This window comes from Ornithorhynchus anatinus, chromosome 9 (genome assembly GCF_004115215.2).
Source record: "Ornithorhynchus anatinus isolate Pmale09 chromosome 9, mOrnAna1.pri.v4, whole genome shotgun sequence".
Taxonomy (NCBI): domain Eukaryota; kingdom Metazoa; phylum Chordata; class Mammalia; order Monotremata; family Ornithorhynchidae; genus Ornithorhynchus; species Ornithorhynchus anatinus.
In genome coordinates, this window is record NC_041736.1 from 17,447,417 (window position 1) to 17,472,592 (window position 25,176).

The 25,176-nt window shown below is 43.1% G+C and overlaps 1 protein-coding gene across 1 annotated transcript in view; it reads right to left on the minus strand.

Moving 5' to 3' along the window:
- Positions 1-23,654, minus strand: part of LOC100077772 (neurabin-1-like) — a 66,977-nt gene extending 43,323 nt beyond the window's left edge. The window contains 3 exon segments of the mRNA XM_007671232.3: positions 21,202-22,152; positions 22,154-22,969; positions 23,525-23,654. Coding sequence (XP_007669422.2) covers positions 21,202-22,152; positions 22,154-22,615 — 1,413 coding nt within the window. The 5' untranslated portion in view covers positions 22,616-22,969; positions 23,525-23,654.
- Positions 23,655-25,176: the final 1,522 nt, after the last annotated feature.

The window sequence follows — 25,176 nt, forward strand, 5'->3', positions numbered from 1 at the left end:
AAATTTCAAAACAGTAGAAGCCTGAAGCATAAACTAGTTGCAAACAGTCATACTAAATTACATTGAAGGACTGAAAACAAGACCCTGAAAAAATGATTTCCTACATTTTTCTATTGAAGCCAAGAGCTGCCTTTGAACATACATGTCCCATCACATTTGCAAGGTTGAAGCTTGCAAAACTTGCAAGCTCTTAGATCAGAAATGTCTTGTCTTATGCTGTCAAGTCATCTGCAACACTCAGCGACACCATGGACATCTCTCTCCCAGAACACCTCACCTCCACCTGCAATCCTTCTGGTATTTTATCCACAGAGTTTTCTTGGTAAAAATAAGGAAATGGTTTACTATTGCCTTCTCCTGCACAGTAAACTTGAGTCTTGACTCTCTCCCTTGCCACTGTTGCCCAGCACAGGTGAGTTTTGACTTGTAGCAGATTGCCTTCCACTTGCTAGCTACTGCCCAAGCTAGGAATGGAACAGGTATGCCTCTGCTTGACTCTCCCATAGCCGAGACTGGTAAAGTACTGGAAACTCTCCAGGTGGGATCCTGAGAGGGGCACTAGATCAGAATAAGAGATTCCGATTCTCTCCTTCTTGCACTTTGCCTAACTTTGAATTACTACAGGCACCTCTCTTCAGAGCTTCTATTTATGGCACTGCAAATGGTGTGCTGCCTACTTCTGGAAAACCAAAGTTGAGCCCAATTTAATACACTTTGAAGTTCATGCATTTCACCTCGGGACTGTTCCCTCTCCTCCCACTCGCCAATTTTAGGATGCATTTCCCACCACCCTACTGAGTCTGAAGACAGACTCAACAACTCACTAAGCTCCAGGCAGGTGTTGTGTTCCCTAGACCAGTTTTTCTTCTTCTCAACCACTACGGTCCCATCTGTAGCCAAAACTGATTATGGCATCCAGACACTTGAGTGGATAGGTGTCAGTGCATAAGAATTCCTGACGGTGGGCATGTAAGCATTCATGAATGAATTTACTGATTGAATTAATTTACATGACATTTGGTCATCACTTAACAGTATGTATTGAGCACTTACTGTGTGCAGAGTACTATATTAAGAACCTGGGAGAGTACAGTACAACAGAATTAGCAGAAACTAATGTTCCCTGCCCATAATGAGCTTACAGTCCAGAGGAGGAGATAGGCATTAATATGAAGCAGCATGACTTAATGGAGTCAGAATATTTGTTTCCAAATACTTACTGATGCACTTTAAATTAAAAACTACCTAAATCTGCAAAGCGGTGGGGAGAGATTTACAAATATGCATATTTTGAAAGGTAGAAGCAGTTTGAGGAAGGTGAGGGCAGCCAATCAGGACTACCTCCTTGAACATGGTAGCTATACTCATTCCACTATTCTTATTTTTTAAAAATCCATCCTACGAATTGTACCGACAATTTACAAAACTGACATTAATTTTAGAACTCTTGGTCAATGACCAGCCTGCTGCAATGTAATTATCATTCAGCTCGACTTCCAAAAGAAAAGGTTAGTTTCTGCTAATAGCAAAGTCTTCCTCATTCTCTGCACCAATAATTATCTGCATCTACCACCCTGAACTGATAGGTAAACTGGGAGACCTTGTCACAACTTTGAGGTTATATATTTTGTCTTTTCATGTCGACTATGTGGTCACTCAGTGTTTGTGACAACTGATCCGCAACTGAAATCTGTGGCAAAAATATGGGTTAGATTCTTGTTGCTGGGGATCTGTTTCCCCACTACTGCTATAGTCTACCACTAACAGTGGGGAGTCAAAGTCAGGTGGCAATTCAATAACTTGTTTACCATAGTTTTGTGGTTTGTGGCAAGTTTCAAGAATTTAAACCCAACCACAAGATCAAAATACTATTAATAAGCACTTTTACTTTGAGGGGCCTGGAATCTAACACTATTTGTGTAAACTGGATGCATTTACATGAATTCCCATTACATTGCCTTTTATCTTAATGTAACCCCAATGTAAAATAAGAAACAGTCATAATCATTTGTGGCAAGCATATCTCCACTGAAAATGGATCACTGGATGCTAACAAGACCAAATGACAACCTAATGAAACCTGACAAGCTAGGTTCTCCTTTACTATAATTTTCAAAAACTGAATTTTAATTTTTTATAAACAGTTGTAAACTGATTCACATTTTCCATGAGAGATAATGCTCAATTTTGCAATGTACAAGGTCTCATTCTCTAAAAACCTCTTGCATGGAAATATGTCTTAAAATCACCAAAGACTTCGCTTTTTTTGGTTTTGAAATCTCTGGTTTAAAGGTAAATCACTTTTCTTAAAAAATTTTAATCATAGTATTGTACCTGAGACCAAAGTTTTTTTGCAGCCAACACAAAACATTTTCATGAAACTTTTTACTTGATTTTATGCTCACGAGTTTAGGGGAAAAGAAATATAAGACAGTTCATTTAAAGGAAAATTTGAAATAGAACCTATAGTCTCCAAGAGATGATCACTTTCAATAAGCACTTAGTACAGTGCTCTGCACACAGTAAGTGCTCAATACAATGCAATGAATGAATAGAAACAGTTAGGGACCGAAGAGGACAGCAGGACAGTTAGTGAAGAAAGTAACTGCCACAATAACTTTGGCCTGAAAGTACTCCTCTCAACATACAGCATTCAGACCCTCACTGCTATCTCCCTGGCTCTTGTTTATAGAGACCGGAATGATACAAAGACTTACTCAGCCCACATGACTTGGTTGATGCTCAATGTGTAGTTTTGATTTTCTTTAAAAAAGAAAAATTGTGGAAATCAATTAATAATAGTGATATTTGTTAATCATTCAGTATATGCCTAGTGGTGAACTTAGCACTGAACTAGATACAGGATAATATGGTCAGACAATCTCTGTCCCACATGTTATTGGGACATAACATGACAGTTATTACAAAGCGTAGTTTTCCAAGGGTTAAATACAGGTGACTATACTGAACTCTTTAAAAAAAAACAATAGTAAAGAAACAAATTGCACTTACAGCTTCAGTTTCTAATCAATGACATCAAAGCACTTACTGCATGATGAACACCGTTCTACACGAATTAGAAGCTCAACAAACACTATTGATGATGATGAAGCCTATAGCGTGGCTTAGTGGAAAGATCAGGGGCTTGGGAGTCAGAGGGTGTGGGTTCTAATCCTGGCTCCACCTCTTGTCTCCAGTGTGACCCTGGGAAAGCCACTTCACTTTTCAATGCCTGTTACCTTATCTGCAAAATGGGGATTAAGACTGTGAGTCCCACATGGACAACCTGATTACCTTGTATCTATCCCAGCACCTAGAACAGTGCATGGCACATAATAAGTGCCTAACAAATACTTTTCAATGCCTGTTACCTTATCTGCAAAATGGGGATTAAGGCTGTGAGCCCCACATGGACAACCTGATTACCTTGTATCTATCCCAGCACCTAGAACAGTGCATGGCACATAATAAGTGCCTAACAAATACCATAGTTATTATTATGCACAATAACTTTTCATAAATAATACTATTCAAAAGATTTTTGGGGGGCCAGGGAGCTAGACTTTATCACCCAGTTTGGCTATAATATATATTTTCAATACTTCTTTTCACTGGAAAGCAATTAATGAACTTTCTTCCCAAAACACAAGCCTGTTTGGGGCTTGGTGGGCAGCATAATAAAAAAAAAATTGCTTGGGCTGCATCAGGTAACATGAGTACTACAACACAAGTCCTTCCTTAATGAAAAGGTCTGCAAGGCCAGAACTCGCAAATTACAGAAATTACAAATTACAGCCTTATAAAATTTTTAAATTTGGCAAATATGATATTTCAAAGCTCAAAATACACTTCAGATTTGTCTGTATATCCCATCTTGTTTCTAGCAGTCACCAGCAAACTAAATTGGATAAAAGATAGAAACTGAATGTTTGAAGGCTGCATATCAGGACTTAGGCGAACACACCTAAACTTATCTAAATGGAATTTAACTGCTAACTAGGAAAAAGACAAAGGTCATGCTCTTTATAAAGTTCAGCTTTTCACCATGATTGTGGCGTGAACCTCATTCTGTGGATCAGGGCAAAAAGCTGCACCCAGGGTCAAAGGCAGGCAGGCATATAGGTGCTTAGTACAGTGCTTTGCATACAGTAAGCATTCAGTAAATATAATTGAATGAATATATAGACAAGATGGGGAAAAATAAACAAGGAACACAATGGCTAAGGAAGGATCCTGGAAACCCAGATGTTCAGGATAAAGGCAATCAGGAGGTGGAGCCATTACTTGGGCAAGTTCATGGAGCAGACTTTCTTCAGTTTGCCAGGAGGGCAAAACTAATATAGGCTACCCAGCCATGGCTCACTACTTCACTTCCCTAGGCCACTTCTGAAGAAGTAACAACATTTCATCACCCCCAGAATTGGCTTCCTTGGTTCCCTACATATAAACCCCTCACCATCAGCTTTAACCTAGAGAAGCATGGGCCTGAGAGTCCGAAGGCCTGGGTTCTAATCCTGGCTCCGCCACTGGTCTGCTGTGTGACATTGGGCAAATCACTTCATTACCCTATGCCCCAGTTACCTCATCTGTAAAATGGGAATTAAAATTATAAATCCCACATGAGACATGGATTGGGTCCAACCTATCTTGCCTCTAAACTAGCACTTAGTACAGTGTCTGGCACAATCAGCTCCCTCCTTCCAACTCACCCTGCTGAACTCTTACTACATTCCAATCCACAAACTCCACTCCTATAGCACAAACCTACTGTCCGTACCTAAATCTCATCTATCCCACTGCCGACACCTCACCCATTTCCTCTCTCTGGCCTGGGCCTCCTTCCACCTTCATATCTGATAGCTCACCACTCTCTCTACCTTCAAAACCCTCCTAAAACCACATCTCTTCTAAGAGGCTTCACTTCTCATTTCCTCTTTTGGTCCTTCCTTCTGTGTCCCTTAGTTCCTTAAGCATTTCAATACTCACCCTAGCCTCATAGCGGGGGACTGTAATTATCTAGTCTACCAGCTCTATTGCATCGTAATTTCCCAAGCAAAGCAAATGAGCAATAAATACCACTGATCGATTAGTCTCATAGGAAAGGCTTGGAATTATCTGTCATCCTTCTGCAGATAAGAAGTCCTTTCAGTCCCAAATTCTATCAGGACACCAAATGAAAACTGAAAGTTTAAAGTTAGGAGGTTGGCCACTACATCAAATTTAAATCATCAGCTTTTCTTAAACCAGGTCTTCATTCCCTTGAGACACATTCAGGGAGATAAATGCCTTTATGTTACAGCCACTGGACCAATTAAAAACTGTAACAGTTGTATTTAATAAGTGCTTACGATGTGCAGAGTACTGAACTAAGTCCTGGGAGAAAATATACAGGTGGCAATTAAGCACAGTCCCTGTTTCTCATGGGACTCACAATCTCAAAGTAATATTAAAATGAAACATTCTTTCAAAATCTGTCTGCCAGAATCTAGCTGGGAGAAGACTCTTTAAACAATGTGCCAAATTTTTAAAATATATTTCAAGGTGAAAATAGAGTGCAATGAGGGTATCTAGGAAGTGAGGACTAAACAGTAAGAAAAAATTTTTTTCCCACTTGATGCCAAGCACTATTCTATGTAAGCACTGGGACATAAACAATATAAACAGATCAGTCAGTTCCTGGCCCACATGGACCTCAAAGTCTAAGGACAAGAGAAGTGGCAATGAAGGACGGGGGGAGGCAAATATATTAGTCTTCATGCAAGCCAAACACTAATTCTTTCTTACTCAGTCACCTCTCCACTATCTGTGATTATGGGGACATAATTTTAACATCTCCTCTGCTAGCGAGATTTTAGCAAATAAGAAAATTATTTTAAAATTAGCCTCTTTTCCAGTCTCTCATCCTCTGTATCAGAGGGACTAACTGTGAAAACCTAAAAGCTAGGTAGGAGGGGCGAAGCAGCAGGACTCCTGGATAACTATCCTGTGGTTACTTAAAATGGTTTATTGGCATATTTCTCTAGAACACACATGGCATCCTCAAAGAGTATCATATATCCTATTTTTTAGCCCAACTCCTACCTTAAGTCTACCCAGGGAAGCAGAAACAGGTTTTACTTTACCCTTACTTTCCTCTGCGGCCCTATGAGGAAGGAAACCTTCAACAGAGAAGTTTCATTTGGGGCTTCTAAATTTTCAATTGGAGCACTGTGAGCCTGTAAATGAGTACAGGATATACACGTGTTTTTTTTCTAGTATGGTCAACAGCCACCTACACAACCTCCTCTAATGGACAGTGAAAATGATCCATGTGACACAGAGTGAAACAGACACTAGCTGAAGAGCTCAATATGTAACGGACAGGTCATTCAGAATGTGTAGGCTTTTTTCAATCAATCAATGGTATTCAGTAAGTGCTTACTGTATGCAGAGTACAGCATAAAGTGCTTGGGAAAGTACAGTACAATTGAGTTGGTAAATATGATCTCTGCCCTCAAGCACCTTACAATATTTAGGGAGCGGCAAACATTAAAATAAATGAGCTAGTTTTTTTTCTGTGCAGCTGCATTTACATTCTTCCTCTTATCACAATCGTCCAGAAGCCTCAGATTTAGACCCATCCTATTTTCATAATGGCCAAACATTACCTGATCTATCTTGCGCTACCATCTTCCAACAATCACTGCAATGCATTATTTTTTGACATTGTTTTTTGTCTCTTTAAACATTTCTGCTACCCACTTCAGGGAACACGTCTACCAACTCTGTGATACTGCACTCTCCCATATGCTTAGTACAGTGCTCTCCACGTTGTAAGCACTCAATAATCACTCTTCATAGACTATGCCTGATCATTTCTACTTTTTCAATGAAATTAATGGTAGGGTCACTTAGGGCAAGAGATGGGGGAGAAAGGGTGACAGGGTTTTAGGAGGGAATTGTGGGTATGAAACAGCTGGCAGGCAACTGGCCCCGTAGTCAATAAGGATGGAGAAGTATTGTTGCCAGGCAGAGGAAAGGTCAGAGTTATAACATGTGTGACAACTAGGGTATCTCCAAGTCTCAAAGACATTTAAAAGACTAGATACTACGTCACCATAACTCATAGATTTCATTGTAAACTCAATGCCAAGTTGCTGCCACATACCCTCTTTGGTTTCCTACCTCTTTGGGTAGCAGTCCTACCCACAAACCGTAAGCACGGCTTATGTAAACAATTTAGCGACCGTCTTCAGCTCCGGATTCTTGATGAAAACGTTTGAATTGAAGTGTTCTCCTGATATGAACTGACTGGTACATAACTGTCCTGTAAGCTTATTGCTTTCCAAAGTGCTGGCTAACTCTGAAGCCGTTCATAATCACCCGCAAGTGCCTCTGGAGCACAATCATCAGTTTACAGCAGCTTTCCAATGACTGTCCAGGATTTTCAATTATGCTTGTAATCTTCAAATTAGAAGAGCTTCCCAAAGGATTAGAAGTACATTCTATACAGCATCCAGGTTGTCATAACTGTGCCCAACCCAATTTGCCTGTACGCACTCTTGTACTCATATAGCATCAGGAACTTAGAAAACACAATTACCACAATTATCATTCTCATTATTATCATGTAAAAGCACAGCACCACAGAATTGTCTGAACAAAACATGATCTCCTACCAAACTGCACTTTACTCCACCAGTGACAAGGAAAGGGCCAGCAAATAGAGTTTCAGTACTGATTAAACCAACCAAGCCAAGGTGGAGATCTCAGCATCTTGAGCTGTCAATGCAGTCGAATTTGTGCAGTAGCTGCCAGAGTCTAGATGTACCGATAAAATCAAAGGCTTCTACAAGGATTACATATATAGTAGAGGGATTTATGGTGGCTCCCTAAACATGAAGAACATGTTTTCTGGGCTGGAGTCTGAAGTCAGTGAACAGCCTTGAAATGCAAAGTTAATTATTTTTCAGGGGAATTCAGGCTAAAATCCTCCCAGCAGTGAAAAGTGAAATGTCATAAAAGCTGACAGCAGAAGCTGACAGAAGTAAGCTTCTTCTTGACTAATTACACTACCAATTTGAATATACCATATTTACTTGCATAATTACCTCTATCATAATTGTCCCCACTGCAATTTTGAAAGAGAAAATAAAATATTGTTCTTTGTACCACATAATTGTAAGCAGTGATAACCATGTGCAGGGGAAGAAGTAGCAGAAGGGTGAGAACTGGATAGAGCAGGTGAGTGTAGTTTATTCATTAAGTCTGCCTACATTCAAGGTAGGAGCAGAAGGGCAACTGGACAAAGCAGGTGAGGGTAGGTCACTCAACTTGCCTGGGTTGGAATAGCAGAAAGGTGAGCATGGGACAAAGCAGGTGAAGGTAGTTAATTCACTAAGGCTAGTTGGATCCAGGGTAGGAGCAGATGAATGGGAACTGGGTAAAGCAGGAGGATAGTTCATTCATTAAGCTTGCCAGAGTAGGAGCAGAAAGGTGAACAAGAAGGAGAAACAATATAGTCTCCTGGAAAGAGCACAGGCCTGGGAGGACCTGGGTTCTAACCCCCACTCTGCCACTTGTCTGCTGTGTGATCTTGGGCAAGTCACTTCACCTCTCTGTGCCTCAGTTACCCAATTTATAAAATGGAGATTAAGACCTAGCACCCCTTGTGGGACATAGACCGTGTCCAACTTGATGGTCTCGTATCTATCCCTGCGCTGAGTAGACTGACTGGCACATAGTAAGTGCTTAACAAACGCCATTTTTTAAAAAAAGGGGGGCAAGGTAGTTAATTCATTAAAACGGCCAGGGTGAGGGGAGCAGAATAGGAAGAACATGGAAAGCACTGCAGGGATTGAAGAAGTGCCTATTGTAAACATCACTGATGACAGTGAAACAGAAATGAAAGGCAGTCCTAAGTGCTCAATTGCCCTTTTTTCCCTCCAGCTCCCCTTACTGCTATATCTAAGTCTCCATATGCTAGCCTCGCCCCTGGTTTGGGGTTGTGAAAATTATGGAAAAGAGAGGCAAGTAAATATCGCAGCACTTTGGTTTTTACCAGGGGATTTTTAAACTATTCTCACCACATCCCTCTGAGATAAGGAGATGTGGGGTACTATCCTCATTTTGCAGCTGAGAAAACTGTCACAGAGGTTAAATGGCTTGCCTGAGGACATAGAGCAGGTCAGTGGTAGACCTGGGATTAGGATTCAGGTCTCTGACTTCCCATCCCCTGCTCTTTCCACTTTCCACATTATAGTATTTTTGAAACCCTGTGACATTTTCCTTGTCTATCAGGTGTTATATATTGTACACTCCCAAGTGCTTAGTTCAGTGCTCTGCACACACTAAGTACTCAAATGCAATTGATTTTCTCAATGTCCCACATGTGAAGGTAAAACTAACAGATATCTAATCAGCATAAGAATTTACTTTATCATGTACTACAATTCCACAAATGGAGGAGTAGCCTAGTCCTAAAGCAATTATTTTCTCACTGAAATTTTAGGGGCTCTGAGGAACATAAACTGCAACTAAAATTACTAAATAATGTAATATAATAATGATAATGATGGTAGTTAAGCACTTACTATGTGCCAAGCACTGTTCATTTGCACAAATAACTTGTTCTAATACCTTTTCCATAAGCCATATCAGTTTTCTAAATTCAACCTCAAGAAGTCCAAAAATTCTACATAGATACCAAGAACTAGTAATTATGATTCAAGTTGCCCTTAGAAAACCCTTGCTTCTAAAACCCAAACCACTTCCCACCACAATTTTAGTAATCTTATTGGATAGACTCCAAACACAAAACTTCCAATTAGCAAACCAAAAACTAATAAAACAAGCAAGAACTATTTGAGTATTTCACAGTGATTATCTTTTTATTGAGTTAAAATAGGTTTCAAACCCTCATCTACTTTCCCCTTTCCACTATCTAATGTTGAAGGATAAATCTTTAACATCCAGAAACTTGCCTGGATTTCCTTCTGGGAGTGAAGCAAATAGTATAATCAGGCACAGATTTAACCCTGACTTAAAAAAAATAAGATTCTTAAATTTTAACTGCTTCTAAGCATATTAAATGTGATGCTTACATATATAACTGCCACTAACAATTTATATCACAGAACAGACGGTGGGTGGCAATGGCAGACAACACTTTCCAATTCTAAAACACTTTTGAAGGATTCTCCAAGAGCTTAATCAATGTCAGTTGTTTCACCATCACCACTAGACAGATAATACATAATTGTGATAAACTCAAATGGGAAAAGTAAGATCTCCATTGGCCAGTCTTTTGATAACAGCAGGAGCCACAAATTGAACAGGTTCAAGACTAAACCAGGCTATAGCATCTGTTCAGAAACAAGATATATTTAAGCCAACTGAGAAGACTACCAAAACAAAGTTCAAATAATATGTGAAACACTGCTACCACCTAGTTAGTGAAATAGCAATTTGCAAACATGAAGATCACACATTTCTGTGAAAGTTTATGGATCTTTGTTTTCACAACGGAATAATTCACCTAAAAGACAAATTAATTTTGCTGACTGTATTAGAGACTTTAAAGTGAAAAAAAAATCAATATCCACTATATAGTGCTTACACTTACCTATGTTTTTGTTCTTTTAAATACATTGTACTATTTGAAAACAAAACACTACATGCCTTAGAACAGCAAAAAACAACAACAGGTTGCGATGTGCTGCCCTGCAGAATATATGTATTTGAGTGTTATTTGTTCATTTAGCTCATTTTATTGCAAAGCAAGGATTGGAACCAAGGTTTCCTGACTTCCAGTCCTGTGCGTTTTCCACTAGGAATCATATCAAATACAGTCCCTAGCCCCGATGAGGCTCACTTTGTCCACTGTAAGTGCTCAATAAACATGACTGATTGATTGAGAGTCTGAACTAAAGGTTTTACAGTTTCAGACAGACTAGAGATGCAGTTACACAGTTGTTAGGAATAGAAAGTTGATATGGAAGATTATTAGGTTACTGACATTCTCCAATGATACTTATTCCTTATATCTTAAGATTTGGTCATATTTATGCTAAGGAGAAATGGAATACTTTTATCTATCAAAAAAACCAGACCTTTAAAAATGTGAGTTGCTCTGTCAGATCAATTCTACAGCTCTTTACAAGTGTTCCAGATTTCCACTGTTGAGGTGTGTCTACAAAAAAATTCAGGTCATTCCAAGTGATAATCACACCAAATACCATGATCAAGGTTCTCTTTTTCTAGCTATTTTCCCTTCTCTGCTAATATCAGTAGACAGCACAGTGAAGAGTTGGTATACTAGTTCTTCCTGTCTGACTTCAAGGACAAAAAGCACTGCAAAAAACAGTCCAACCACCAGTATGGGAAGGACACTTAAAGGAAAAATGGCTCTCTATTCACTGTTACATACACTTTGAAAGTGTTCAATTATTGACAGAGCAAACAAAAACTTCATTGTCACATGCAGTTACCTTCTCTTCCTAGTAAAGTACAGCTATTTTTAGAGTACCTAGTTTTAGAGGGAAAGCTTGGAGAAGCAGCGTGGCCTAATGGCAAGACCACGGGCTTGGGAGTCAGAGGTTGTAGGTTCTAATCCCAGCTCCACTGCTTGTGTGCTGTGATCTTGGACAAGTCCCTTAATTTCTTTGTGCCTTAGTTACCTCATCTGTAAAATGGAGATCGAGATTGTGAGACCCATGGGGGACAGGGACTGTGTCCAAGTTGATTGCCCCAATGCTTAGAACAGTGTTCGGCACATAGTAAGAGCTTAACAATACCACAATCATTACTATTAAATAAAATAGAATATTAAATAGATGCTTCTCCTACCATACCATTCCCTCCAAGCTGCTTCCCAAAGCATTTTACAGAAATCTTTTACAAAGTCAAAACCAATTCTGTTTTATTTAAATGATGCACAGGGAAAAAGGTCATTTTTCCCTGTCATCCATAGGTTACTTGAGAAGACACTTCATCAACATTGGCAATTACTAGAAAGGCAACTACAACTGCAAATGAAAGTTGCTTATTCTGACCTAAACAGATGAGATTCCACAGTCAGTGATGGATGGACTAGCTATAATGAGGGGGAAAAAAATCACAGCTAGCCCCCAAAATCCCACACATTGTTGTACAACCAAACCTAGCCGGCTCTACTCCTCAGACCACAAGGAAGCACATGAGCACTCCAAAGTTGGAACAAAGGCCTCAGGAAAAGTACCCAATTCAGGACAAGGAAAAGCATGCCTTTGCCTAAGCAGCTATAAAACCAAACCCAATTCTATTTGATTACCTTCTTTCACCCAAAACTTGGCCTCTGGCACAAAGAAAAAAAATAGTGAGGCACACAATCTCCCCTTAACAAAAAGCTGAATTATTTGCCATCTATTCAGATAGGCTAGGGGACAAAATAATTACATTCTATAGCTTTAATTATGAATATTTGCATTCAAGAGAGGTGTTCCTTAAAACTGTACAGCTAAAATATCCATTTGAAAAGCAACTGTGTAAAACTAGATTCAGTCTCCAAGAATTTTAAAAATTTCATTTACTGAACTTTTGCCCCTATAATCATATATTTCTAGATTTTAAAGTTCTCATCATTTTTATGAACAACATTTACAACAAAAATATTACCCCTATATATTTTATGTATAAGAAAAAGTAATGCCTTCAGTGCCAAACTTTTCTCCCTGATTCAAATCATACAAGAATCAGCATTACTGGACATGCACTACTAATGCATTAATGGCTTTTAAAAAGTGGAAACTCCTTCTAAAGTACATTCAGATCTACCACTGTACATATTTGAATTACACATTTTTGGATAGAATGCAAGGACAGAATTCTTCCATCACATGGCTGCCTAGAAAGAACATGTGACATGGGTGTTGAAAGAAATGGTTGTACAAATGCATGGAGCATTTGGACATGGGTTGAGTGCTAAACCCTATGTTTCTCAATTCAAGATTCTTCAGCAAGGCAATCTCCTTGTTATGGAAAAACAGAAAGGCACTATTTATCAGGGAATAAATTTACACAGTGGGGGAAATTATGTTGAAACTATCAAACTTTTGTGACAGCTGCCATTAAAACAATTAAACAACACACTCTGTTCTAAAACAAACCCATCAGTGCATTTATCAAGACTGGTATACATACAATATAAAATGCAATGAATCTTGTCCAAGCATAGTAGGGTTAGACTTCCTGCCAAAAATTCATCATATCAAAGGCACAGTAGAGGAAGATTTTTTTGTTGTCTTTTGTACATGACAATGCATGTGGCAATTTCCTTCTATCCTCAGCTAGGCTAGATATTCATAGTAATATGCCATGGCAGAATTGTGACAACTATCTAGCTTAATTCAAGCACCATAGAGAGCCAGTCTGGTTGATACCAAGTCACCAGATAATTAAGGAAAATATTGTTACAGTCATGTGAACTTTTGTTTGCTTTTATTGGGGGAAAAAAAGCTAACCCATATTCCAAATGTACTAAATATCAAATATGAATGCTTTGTGTTTAGTTTGGAAAGTGCTTTATGAGAATTTTTATTTGTATTACACATTTATAGTACAAATTCCTTCCCAAGAAATATGAAAACATAGGAAGTCTACAAACATTACAAAGTTTGTTTATACAACCATCACACTCTCAAGAATGCTGGGAGAAGAGAGATGAAGGGGGGTGAATATTATCATAAAGTAAACTAAGTTAAGGACAAGCCTACTCCTAAAGACTACATTCTAATTCTGCTTCTGCAACCACTTTTTGAATGACCTGGCAAAGTCTACTCATACTCTGTTTCCCCATTAATAAAAAAAGGGACGATAGCATTTCCATGTCCCAGTTTTTTGTGTTTTTTTTCTTTAAGCAAAAAGTACCTATCTTATAAGTTTACAAGGAATAAAAATATTAACTGTAGGAAGACTTTTCAGTAACTCTTTTTTACAGCCTTCGGTGGAGAATGAGAGAAGAATTGAGTGGGTTCCTTGATGACATGACTGAGCCTCTACTGGGTCAGAAAGAAAGTCCCTGGCAGACACTGCCTTTTTGTGAGGCTACCTTGCCTCTACCTTTAAATTTTCCAGAGATATTGCCAGTTCTCCCACAAGAGAGGAAAACTTGCACCGTAGTTCTCACTCCTTCAGATACAGTTGTGCATTAGCACAAACCAACGGTGCCCACGATATAGGGGAGAAGGGGGCCACATCAGCTTTTTCGGCTGCTCATCCCAGACACTGACAGGCAGGGCTTGTCCCAGACAGACACCAAAATATATTTCGGATGGGATGGGGTAAAGAGCAGAAAAGACTTAACACTGGTGCTAGAATGGGATGTGAGTATCCAAGGGCTTCGGTGGCACAAAAATGCTGAAATATAAGTTGGGGAGATGAGAAATTTACTGGGAAGGCCTTCTGGAGGAGATATAATTTCACAAGGGCTTTGACCATGGAACTGGGAAGAACAGTGATCTGCCAGATATGAAGATTGGAAGGCTGTTGCAGGAGGAAGGGAGGTGAGAACAAGGCAGAGGGAGTAGTTTAGCTTGACGGTGGTGGGGGAAGAAAATCTTCCCAGGTCCACACTACGTTCGTTACAGGAACAGGCAACACTATTGGTGGCTGACAACCTAATACGCTACTGCCAGGGCCACATGCCATGGCCAGTAGAGCCAAGATGGTGACTCTCCTCTTTGCCCTGGTTTCGCAGGTTGGAGATGCAGCCCCAGACCTAATGTGGTTGCTATCCTCCTCACTGGGCTAGAGAGAGCTCTAGGACACAGTTTGCTCCCTTACCTGGGACCTGCGGAGTGATTGAAATGGGACCTCTCTCCTGAAGGAAGTATCCGTGCCCAACCTACTACCCTCACTGCACCCACTCACCATCACTGCTCCATGTTCTGGTACGAAAATATTTTTGCTCTCATTGTTTCAGTGGTCTGCCCGTGATCATACAGAATGGTGCTCAGAAATCGCTCCATGGGCAAATTTGGTTTTGGGGCCTCAGTGCAGGAAAGACCTCTATGGGCATAAGGGGTGGGGAGTACCTGACAACCAAAAACACTTTCTGGAATAAGACCTTGCCCAAAGGGCAGTATGTTTACCGGAGCATGCAGGAAATGTGTTCAGGGAAAAAAGGTAAAAGATGCTATCAGTCAGGTAGTCTTATTAACATCACTACTTCTGGAGCAACTGTGACTAGACAACAGCAACATGCATGAATCAACCATGTGGCCAAGAAAACACATACATTCCAAAACCATGTGTTTGCTTACTGAGCATAAGATGTACTCCATTTAGAGAAATTCCAAAACCTTAACTGCCAGTCATAAAACGCAGGCAAATGGCACTCTAGTTAAGTCTATGGCAAATAAGGGCTAAATCATGTTAAGTATTAACTTTATAATGTGAAAAACGTTCCCTCCCGGACCCTGAAGCACTCAATTCAACCTGAACTATTTGGTCGATATCACGATGTGACTGGAAAGAGTCCCCTTAGGATAGCATCGGTAGAGCAGTGCATTTTGGAAAAGAATAGATTTCCCATCTAATAGTTCAGTCCCAGTCAAATGAAATCACTCAACGAAGCTCTGATGTTCATGCGCTCAGAACTCACTCCGAGTTTGAAAATCCCTCTTTTATCATTGTGTAGATTTGGCAAGGTAAAACAAAATACAATAAGGATAGACCTACGAAGAAACAGGCCAGTAACTTTTAAAACTTTTTAAAACTTTTAAAATCAGTGTAAACCATGTTTTGGGCCAAATACTGGCCAATTCAGCCTCTCTTTCACAAGCAAATTGGTAACACCAACAATTCTAACACAAAGGATCAACATATGTTTGTATCTATATACTCTTACTGGCTTTCAAATGATTTTTGAAATCACGGTCGCCTGTGATTCTCAAATTTGTACATTCTGCAATAGTCACTCCCTGCCTTAAATCAACCCCAGAAGAAATAGTTTTTAATCTGTTGGTGACTCTAGATAGGTAGAATTCACCAATGATCAGGTTCTCAAATTACCTGTGGTCTATCAACTATTTAGCATTAAATATTTATGACATGCCTATTACATTCAAGTACCTGTATTGAAAGCAGTACAAAATGTGATTAAGATGGCCAAAGATTTAACCCACTAGAAAATGACAATCTAGTTTAAAGCCTACATAATCGAGAGCTGCATAGGTAACAGGACAGACAAAACATTATTTTAGAAAATCCCATCCAAGTTTTGCTGGGTTTTTTTTTTTTGCCTTTTCCTTTCTGATGATTTCAGTTTCGGCTTCTTCTTGTGAGGAACAGAGTTTAAGAAGGAGGGAGTAAAGTCCTGAAAAGACCTACACCTGACCTGCAAGCCTGAATCAGGTGGAGCAAAGAGCTCTCCCTAATAATGATGATAGTATCTGTAAAGTGCTTACTGTGTATCAAGCACTAAGTGTTGGGGTGGATACAAGCTCATCAGGTTGGACACAGTCCCTGTCCCACGTGGGGCTCACAGTTTTAATCCCCATTTTACAGATGAGGTAACTGAAGCACAGAGAAGTGAAGTGACTTACCCAAGGTCACAAAGCAGACAAATGGCAGAACTAGGATTAGAACCCAGATCCTTCTGACTGCCAGGCCTGTGCTCTATCTCGTAGACCATGGTGCTTCCCTATCTATCTCCTTCTCAAGCCAGAGAAGAACTCCTACCCCTAGTTGGGCCTCCTGAGCCTGTAACCAGGAGAAAAGTGTTGCCGGAATGGTCCCGGGCCCCCACATCTTGCTGCTCATTGCATGGAGGAACCGAAGGACCAGGATGAGAGACGCTCCCCACACCTCTGGGAACTGGCTGTGCAAGTTCTCTCACACTACTTATGTTCACATCTTTAAATTCTCGGGCTTCCCTCTACCTGAAACCTATTTTAATGCCAGTCTCCCCTCCCATTGCTAGACAGCTGTTCGATCCTTGAGGACAGGGTTCATATGTCTACTAACTCACTTCGCAGCATTGCTTAATGGAAAGAGCCCAGGCTTGGGAGTCAGAAAAAATAAATAAATAAATGGTGGTATTTAAAGCGCTTACTATGTGCAAAGCACTGTTCTAAGCACTGGGGGATACAAGGTGATCAGGTTGTCCCACGTGGGGCTCACAGTTTTAATTCCCATTTTACAGATGAGGTAACTGAGGCAAAGAGAAGTTAAGTGACTTTCCAAAGTCACACAGCTGGCAAGCAGCGGAGCCGGGATTAAAACTCATGACCTCTGACTCCCAAGCCCAGGCTATTTCCACTGAGCCACGCTGCTTCAGAAGTCAGGGGTTCTAATTCCGGCTCCTCCACTTGTCAGCTGTGTGACTTTGGGCAAGTCACACAACCTCTCTGAGTCTCAGTTACCTCATTTGTAAAATGGGGATGAAGACTATGAGCTCCTTGTGGGACAACCTGATCACCTTGTATCCCCGCCCCCCAGTGCTTAAAACAGTGTTTTGCACTTAGTGAGCGCTTAACAAATGCCATCATTATTATTACTATTCTCTCCCAAGAGCTTAATTCAGTGCTTGGCACAGAGCTCTCACTCAGTAAATATTATGGATTGCTACAGGGAAGCATCAGCAGGTGACTCTTCCTGAGCCAGAAGGAGGAACATCTTCCCCCAGAGCCGCCACCCAAGCTAGCCGTGAGAAAAATCAGAAGGACGTGGGGTCTAATTCCGGCTCCATCAGAAGTCTGCTGTGTGACCTTGGGCAAGTTACTTAACTTCTCTGGGCCTCAGTTACCTCATCTGTAAAATGAGGATTAAGACTGCGAGCCCCATGTGGGACAGAGACTGTGTCCAACCTGCTTAACTTGTCACTAGCCAGCACTAAGAACTGTGCTCGGTACACAGTAAGCGCTTAACAAGAACCATAATTATTATTACTATTAGATCAGGCCACGCATTCTCAGCACTTACCCTGCAAATCTCAGAATCTGCAAAGCAGCCATGCTGCCCTCCCCCTTTTCTCAATCTACTTTCCCACTCTCATTCCTGCAGTGGTAATGCAAAGCTCCCCCTTCTTGCACTCTCTAACTCAGAAAGCAGCAGGAGCCAGGATAGGAGTAAGGCAAGTCAGACTCTGAGCTGCCCTAGGAAATCCTCCCAAGAAAGCAGTCATTTTTGGCATCTTACAGTCAGGACCTTATGGTGTTTGATACTTGATGAATCTCTTGGACTAGGACAGGAGTATTTCTCTGGAAGTGTGATGCACATATGTGCAAAGATGCAATAACATAACACCATGGATGCTCCTGGGAACTGCAAACCACATGGGATAAACATACAAGAGCCCATCTGAGGTAAACTACTCCCTCAGAAACAAATCAAGCCCAGCCATCAGGAAGAATGTGCTTGGACCGGGCTGAGTCACAGGATGTCAGGGCTCTAGGGGGGAGAACAGAAATTAACAAGTAAGGACAGGAAGGGAACAAGGAGATATGAGGAAGGGACCAGTAGGGTACAAACTCTGAGATTAATAAAAAAGGGGAACAGAAGTAGGAGTGGAATAATAGAGGGCAAGAAATTGGCAGGGTCCCAAAATGTAAGCCAGTGGTAATGAATCACACCTGGGACATTACCAAACGGCGGCTCTGAAAATGACTGGCAATTTTAATCATCAGTTACCCAGATTTGGTGGTTTAAACAAATAATAACTCTTTTCTTTCCCTTCATCCAATATTTACTGAGTGCCCCCTGAGAATGAATTTACCATTCTGGGTTTACTGAAGAATGCAAAGTTTTGACAGGAAACCTTTCTTGTCCTCCATGATCTATAATCTAAGGGGAAAGATAAGAAAGACATTCTGGAGAGGTAGTTCATTGTAAGTTGTTTTCATGGAATAGAAATTACAGTTTTGTAAGAAAGGAAGAGGTGAATGTGTGAAACGGTCTAGAAATACACTTTTAATGCTTAAGTGAACACAGGAGCAAAGGGTAAAGAGGTGTCAAAGATAATATCAAAGTTTCATGCATGGGAGACAGTGGTATCACTGAAAAGGATAGGGAAATTAGTCAGTGGAAAGAAATAAGGAGAGTGGCCAACCCTATCAAAGGCTTTGGTGAGGTCAAAGAGGATGGAATTGAGATACTCTAATAACCTCTAGGTCAGAGTATCTCAATGAGGTCATTTGAGAGCAGTGGTCTCAGTGGAATGGAGAACACTAAACACCATACTGCAGGGAGTCAAAGAGCTGAAGAAGGAAAAGTTGAGGTTAGATAAGTAGACAGGATACAGTTTATGAAACAGGAGAGAGGTAAGTCTTGAAGGAAAAAACAGAGCACCAAGATATTTCTAAAGAATGCCTTCAAGTGAAGGTCACCCCCCAAAAAAAAAATCCAAAAGAGAAAGAGAGACTTGCCTTCTGCTGTTTAAAATGTTGGCACTGGAACTTTAGCTGAACTTTGCACTGTGTATAATTTTACCACAGGAAAATTTGTTTTAAAGTTAACACTGATTTCTGAAGTGCATTTTAAAATGTGAGCCTGAATACATAATGTAGAGAATAGACATATTAAAAGGACAGCGACTCAAAAGAACATATCAAGGTACTATTACTGAACTTAGATTCCAAAAGAACACTGTAGTTTTTCTGGGTTGTACTGATACGAAGAAAAACTAGGTTTGCAAGAAGTACATTCTCTAAATTTTCATTATCCCCAACATACTGTATCGCTCCTGAATCATTTCCTACTATTCTTACTTGATGAATTCTCATTTATTTTCATTAAACCTACAGAAATGTAATTCAGGCAAACGAGCTATCAAAAAGTTTATCACAAATCTTCAGGAGGGTGCTAGGGAGTTAGTATAACCCTCATCATCAATTGAAAGCAAAAGCAAAGAGAAATTTCACTCATCGCACTTTCATCTACTTCATTTGATTTGTTCACATACAAAAGAGTAGCAAACTGACCAGTCTAATTTTATTTCTTACATCTACATTCTAGAAAAGGTAATTTTAAAGAAAATTTCTTTTTATACAAGAAAAGGAGAAATGTGAATCAGAACAGGAGAATGAGGAATTATCAAATAGGAGGGAGAGGGTTAAAATTAACATGGGAGAGGGAATGGAGAATGCAATCAGCAAAGGGGGAGGGGGAGAGCACACCAGCAGGAGCAAACAAAGAAAATGAGAGAGAAAAGATAAAGAGGAGTTTGTGATGTCAGCCACTAGTAATTTTCTCTTCTTTCACTGAAAATGACTTTCTAAGGCGCTTAAAAGCTAATTTTTAAAGTTATTTGAGAATTTTAAGTAAAAAAGGAGGGTTCTTCTGGCTCTTGCCACAATCTACCATGAGAATCTGGCACTGGGAGCAGATGGAAATCTGATTTGCATAGACTCACCACTGCCTTATAGACTGCATTTTTAAAAATACGTTACTGTGCAAGCCCAGGATTTCCACTGAATATATGAGAATTCCAGAAATTAGAGCTTCACGAAAAATGTTTTGAGTTTTACGGGCCTTAATTTCAGCATCTCCATGTATACATCCCATTGTCTAAGATTTACAAAGGCAAATTACGACGACTAGTTCTCTGGCTCTGTGCTATTTACTGTAACTTTGACAAGCGGCCCAAGAATTGTAACTTTTACAGGCAACAGAACAAATTCCACCATGTAATGTGGCTTACATACGCTTTAAAGAAGTGGGCGAACCTAATGCATCCCACGTACTAATAGGCCCAAAAGAGTTAAAATCATTTAGTTTTCTCGATTCGTAATACGAAAACTATTTGCATCCTGGCCCTCAACCCTACCTTCCCTAAATCAACACTGATGCATCAGTCTGCTATAGTACACAGACCAGGAAGGGGGTGGGAGGGAGAAAAGGGATCATTTGCTTCCAATTTTGGAAGTGATCCGATTTGGTTTTCAAACACAAGGAGTCCAGTTAACACTCACAGATGGGCTCTTAAAATATGGGCAGGGAATGTAAATCTACGAACCACTTGGCATTCGGAGGGCCATCTTCGCTTCAAATGGAAAGTCTGTTCGGAGATCCTGACACCCTCAGAGGGACTGCAGGTCTCCACACCATTCAGGGCTCGTTTGCCTCATTTACAACTTGATGACACTATTAAACGGACAAGGCACTATCTGGGCACAACCGACCACCGTGTTGGGGAAGTGGGGCGTTAAAGAGCAACCGTGACAGTTCACCAAAAGCGAACCTTACCTTGATGGGAGCGGTGGAGAACTTGACCTTTCTGTCTGGCGCGGGATCTTCCTCTTCCGAAAGTCCTGGGAACTCCTCGTAGTCACTCCCATAAGTACCTGCCTCCTCCGTTTCCTCTAAGCTCTCTTTCCCCTCCGGGCCTTGATTTTCGGGCTCCTGATCCCGGTCGTCATCAAAGCCTGCGTTCTCTATTCCGAAAGCGGCGGGGCCCGAAGAGGGGCCGGACGAGTTCCTCTTCTCCCTCTGTTCTCTCCCTCCTCCTTCTTCCTCCTCCTCCTCGGTGTCTCCTTCCCCCGGGGGACCCTCGTGGTCCCGGGGGGCTGGTTCCCCCCGGGGAGGGGCCTCCCCCTGGCCCGGCAAGATGCCCACGGTGGCATCCCCCGCCCAGGGTTTCGGCGACGAGGGGGGCTGCCCTGGGACCCCGTCGGTCCCGGGGTCGGAGCGGGGGTCTCCTTCCCCTGAAGGGGGACCGTGGGAACGGCTGGGCGGGGGGCTGCCAGGACCTGACCCATCCTCCCGGACGCCTCCGGGGTCCGGTCCGGTTGTCACCTCCCGGCCCTCGGGGCTCTCCCCTCTGGCCACACCGCCCTTTTCCAACCTCGGGGAGATGGGGCCTGCACTCAGGGGGCTCTTAGGGCTGGCCTGCCGCTCCTCCACTACGTCCTCCGCCTCCCTGCCTCCCTGGCTGCCCTCTGTCTTGTCCGAGGGGCCACCGGGGCTCGGCTCGACGTTGAAATGAAAGTGTTCCACCAGGCCGGTGGAGTCCGGAGAGCCCGACCCCGGTCGCCTTCTCTCCCCCGCCTTTTCCCCTCGGCCCGGGGAGAAGCGGTCCACGGAGTTCTGCTGCTTGATGTTCCTCTCGAAAAGTTTCCGGGTCTCGGAAAACTTCTCCGCCAAGGCCGCTTTGTCCAGATCTCCCTCCTCATCGCGACCGAGTCGGTCCGGCGGGGAGGCCGGAGGGGCGACGGGGGGGGGCATCGGTGGGCAGAGGGTCGGAGGCGCCGGGGCAGGTGGTGTTGAGGAGGTTGTGCTTCTGGACGTTGAGGCAGGTGGGGCTGGTGGGAGAAGCCGGAGGGAAATCCGCCGCCGACACCGCCCTGCCGCCGCTCACCTTGGTCTCGGCAGGTGGGCTGCTTTCGGCCGCCGGGGCAGAGCTGCCCATCTGCAGGAACATATTCTTGATCTTGTGCACCCGGTTGCCGTAGCTGGCCCTGCCTCGGCTGTGGACATCTTCTTCACTCCCCGAGGAACCGTGGTGCAGCCTCAGGGGCTGACCGGCCGGTTTGCCCGGCGCGTTCTCCGGGTTAATCCCATCGAAAGAGCACTTGATGGCATGGAAGTCCGATTTATAAGCGTTTCTGTGCGGAGAAGCGCTGCGCAAAGTCCTCTCCCCTTTGCCTTCGGTTTTCATCATTTTCCGGGCTTTCCTTAAACTGGAAATTTACTGGAAAATACGGAAATTTCCGTATTTCTAGACGGAAGAAGTAGGATCCCCCCGAAGGGGAACGGCCAGGACCTCTCCAACAGGTTTCCCCACCAGCCACTCCAGAGGCTCCCGACGGCAGGCAAAGAGGACTGGAAAACAGTGTGGCCAACAGCTTCCCGGCTTCCAGGGAGAAATAAGCGGCCTCTGGGATACTTCCCAGACCTCACATTGGAATCGGGGGAAAGTGGGGGCCTCCTTGTTCTTTACGAGCGACAGAGCAGCCAAATCCTTAGCGTCAGGGACCCTAGAATGAACTCTTCGCGGGATTCAGAAGTTGTCCATCTGTAAGGGAGGGAAGAAAAAGATCCATTAGGCTTGGGGGAAACCTCAGTCCTTCTTTCCCTTCCGCTCTCCCCTTTCCTCCGGGGTGCCACGCATCGGGAAGGAGGAGAGTCTAGGGAGGAAAGTAAGTGGGTATTTCCCAGGCCGGAGTTTTCCCTTCACCCCCCACCTTTCCCGGGAAGGGGGGGGGTGAAGTCGGTAAGTGGGACTCCATCGCTCCCTCCCCCGGTTTCTGGGGTCCCCTCCTCCTCTTCTTAGTAATAATAATGGTATTTGTTAAGCCGTTCCTCTGTACCAAGCACTACCCTAAGCACTCCTCCTCAGTCCCCTCTCCCCGAGAGCCGCCAAGCCCGGTCAGGAAGCGTCAACTTTCGTCCTCCGTGGGAATTATTAAAGGAAAAAAAAAATGGGAAGGGGTGGGGAGGAGTGGAAGGACGAGCCGTGGGGAAGCTCCCGGGAAGGAAGCGAGGGGAGAGGCGAGCCCGGCAGTTCTCACAATGGAGCCCTAACGGCCCAGTTCCGCCCGCGGCTCCCGAAGTTTCCCCTTAGACCGACCTTGGAGGCGGCCAGTCCTGCCTGACTGGCCGGCTCTCGGTCCCGTCCCTCGGGCGCCGGTCCCACCTCAGGCACCGGCGTCGCCATCTGCACCGCCTTTCCCCCCGTGCCTTCCTCTCCTCACTCCCTACCGGCCCCGGCTCGTCACCCTCTGCCCGTCCCCTCCTTCTTCCCTCCCCCGAGCGCGCTCCCGCGCGGGCCCGCGCACGTCGGGGGCCCGCGCACGTCGGGCTCGCCCACCCCTCGGCCGGCGCGTACCACTCCCCATCCGCAGCCTGCAGGAATTCGGGTGATACCAAGTGGGACGAAAGAAAGGGGACGAAAGAAGACGGGGCTCGCTTTGGGCGGAGGCCCGCAGCCGCTCCTTCTGGTGTGGGTTAGAACCGTGGTATTTGTTAAGCGCTTCCTATGTGCCAAGCACTGTGCTAAACGCTGGGGGGGATACAGGGTTGTCCCACCTGGGGCTCACGGTTTCAATTCCCATCTTCCAGATAATAATAATAATAATAATGTTGGTATTTGTTAAGCGCTTACTTTGTGCAGAGCACTCTTCTAAGCGCTGGGGGATACAAGGTGAACAGGTGGTCCCACGAGGGGCTCACAGTCTTCATCCCCATTTTCCAGATGAGGTCCCTGAGGTCCAGAGAAGTGAAGTGAAGCAGAGAGCGCAGGGCAAGGCCGCGAGGAGATGCTTCTGGTTTGCGTGGCCAACCATCCCAGACTCCTCTCCATCAGGAGTGGGTTTTGAGCACTTTCTTCTACAGAGTTATCAGTGGGATTTATTGAGTGCATTTACTCTATGCAGAGAACTATATTGAACACTTGGGAGAGTAGGCTACAACTGGTGGATGAGACCCCTACCCACTAGAAGCTCACTTTCTATGGGACCCTTCACTAAGCACTTGGGATAGTTCAATGAATTAGTGGACACGACCCCTGCCCTTATGGAATAGTGAGGAGAGCCTGACACTAAAATAACACTGTAGGTAGGGGAAGCAGCATAACTTAAAGATAAGTACATTAGAACTAGAGGAGTTTTTTTATGGTATCTGTTGAATTCTTACTATGTGGCAGACACTCTACCTGCTGGGGTAGATACATGCCACTTAGGTTGGACACAGTCCCTATTCTACATGAGGTTTACAATCTTAATCCCCATTTTTCAGATGGGATGACTGAAGCCCAGAGAAGTAGGGTGAGTTGCCTAAGGTCACACAGCAGAGAAGTGACAGGGCTAGGATTAGAATCCAAGTTCTTCTGACTCCCAGGCCTGTGGTCTATCCTCTAGGGCCATGTTGCTTAGCGGGTGAGTGCAAATTCATTCATTCATTCATTCAATATTATTTATTGAGCGCTTACTATGTGCAGAGCACGGTACTAAGCGCTTGGGATGAACAAGTCGGCAACAGATAGAGACAGTCCCTGCCGTTTGACGGGCTTACAGTCTAATCGGGGGAGATGGACAGACAAGAACAATGGCACTAAACAGCGTCAAGGGGAAGAACATCTCGTAAAAACAATGGCAACTAAATAGAATCGAGGCGATGTACAATTCATTAACAAAATAAATAGGGTAACGAAAATATATACAGTTGAGCGGACGAGTACAGTGCTGTGGGGATGGGAAGGGAGAGGTGGAGGAGCAGAGGGAA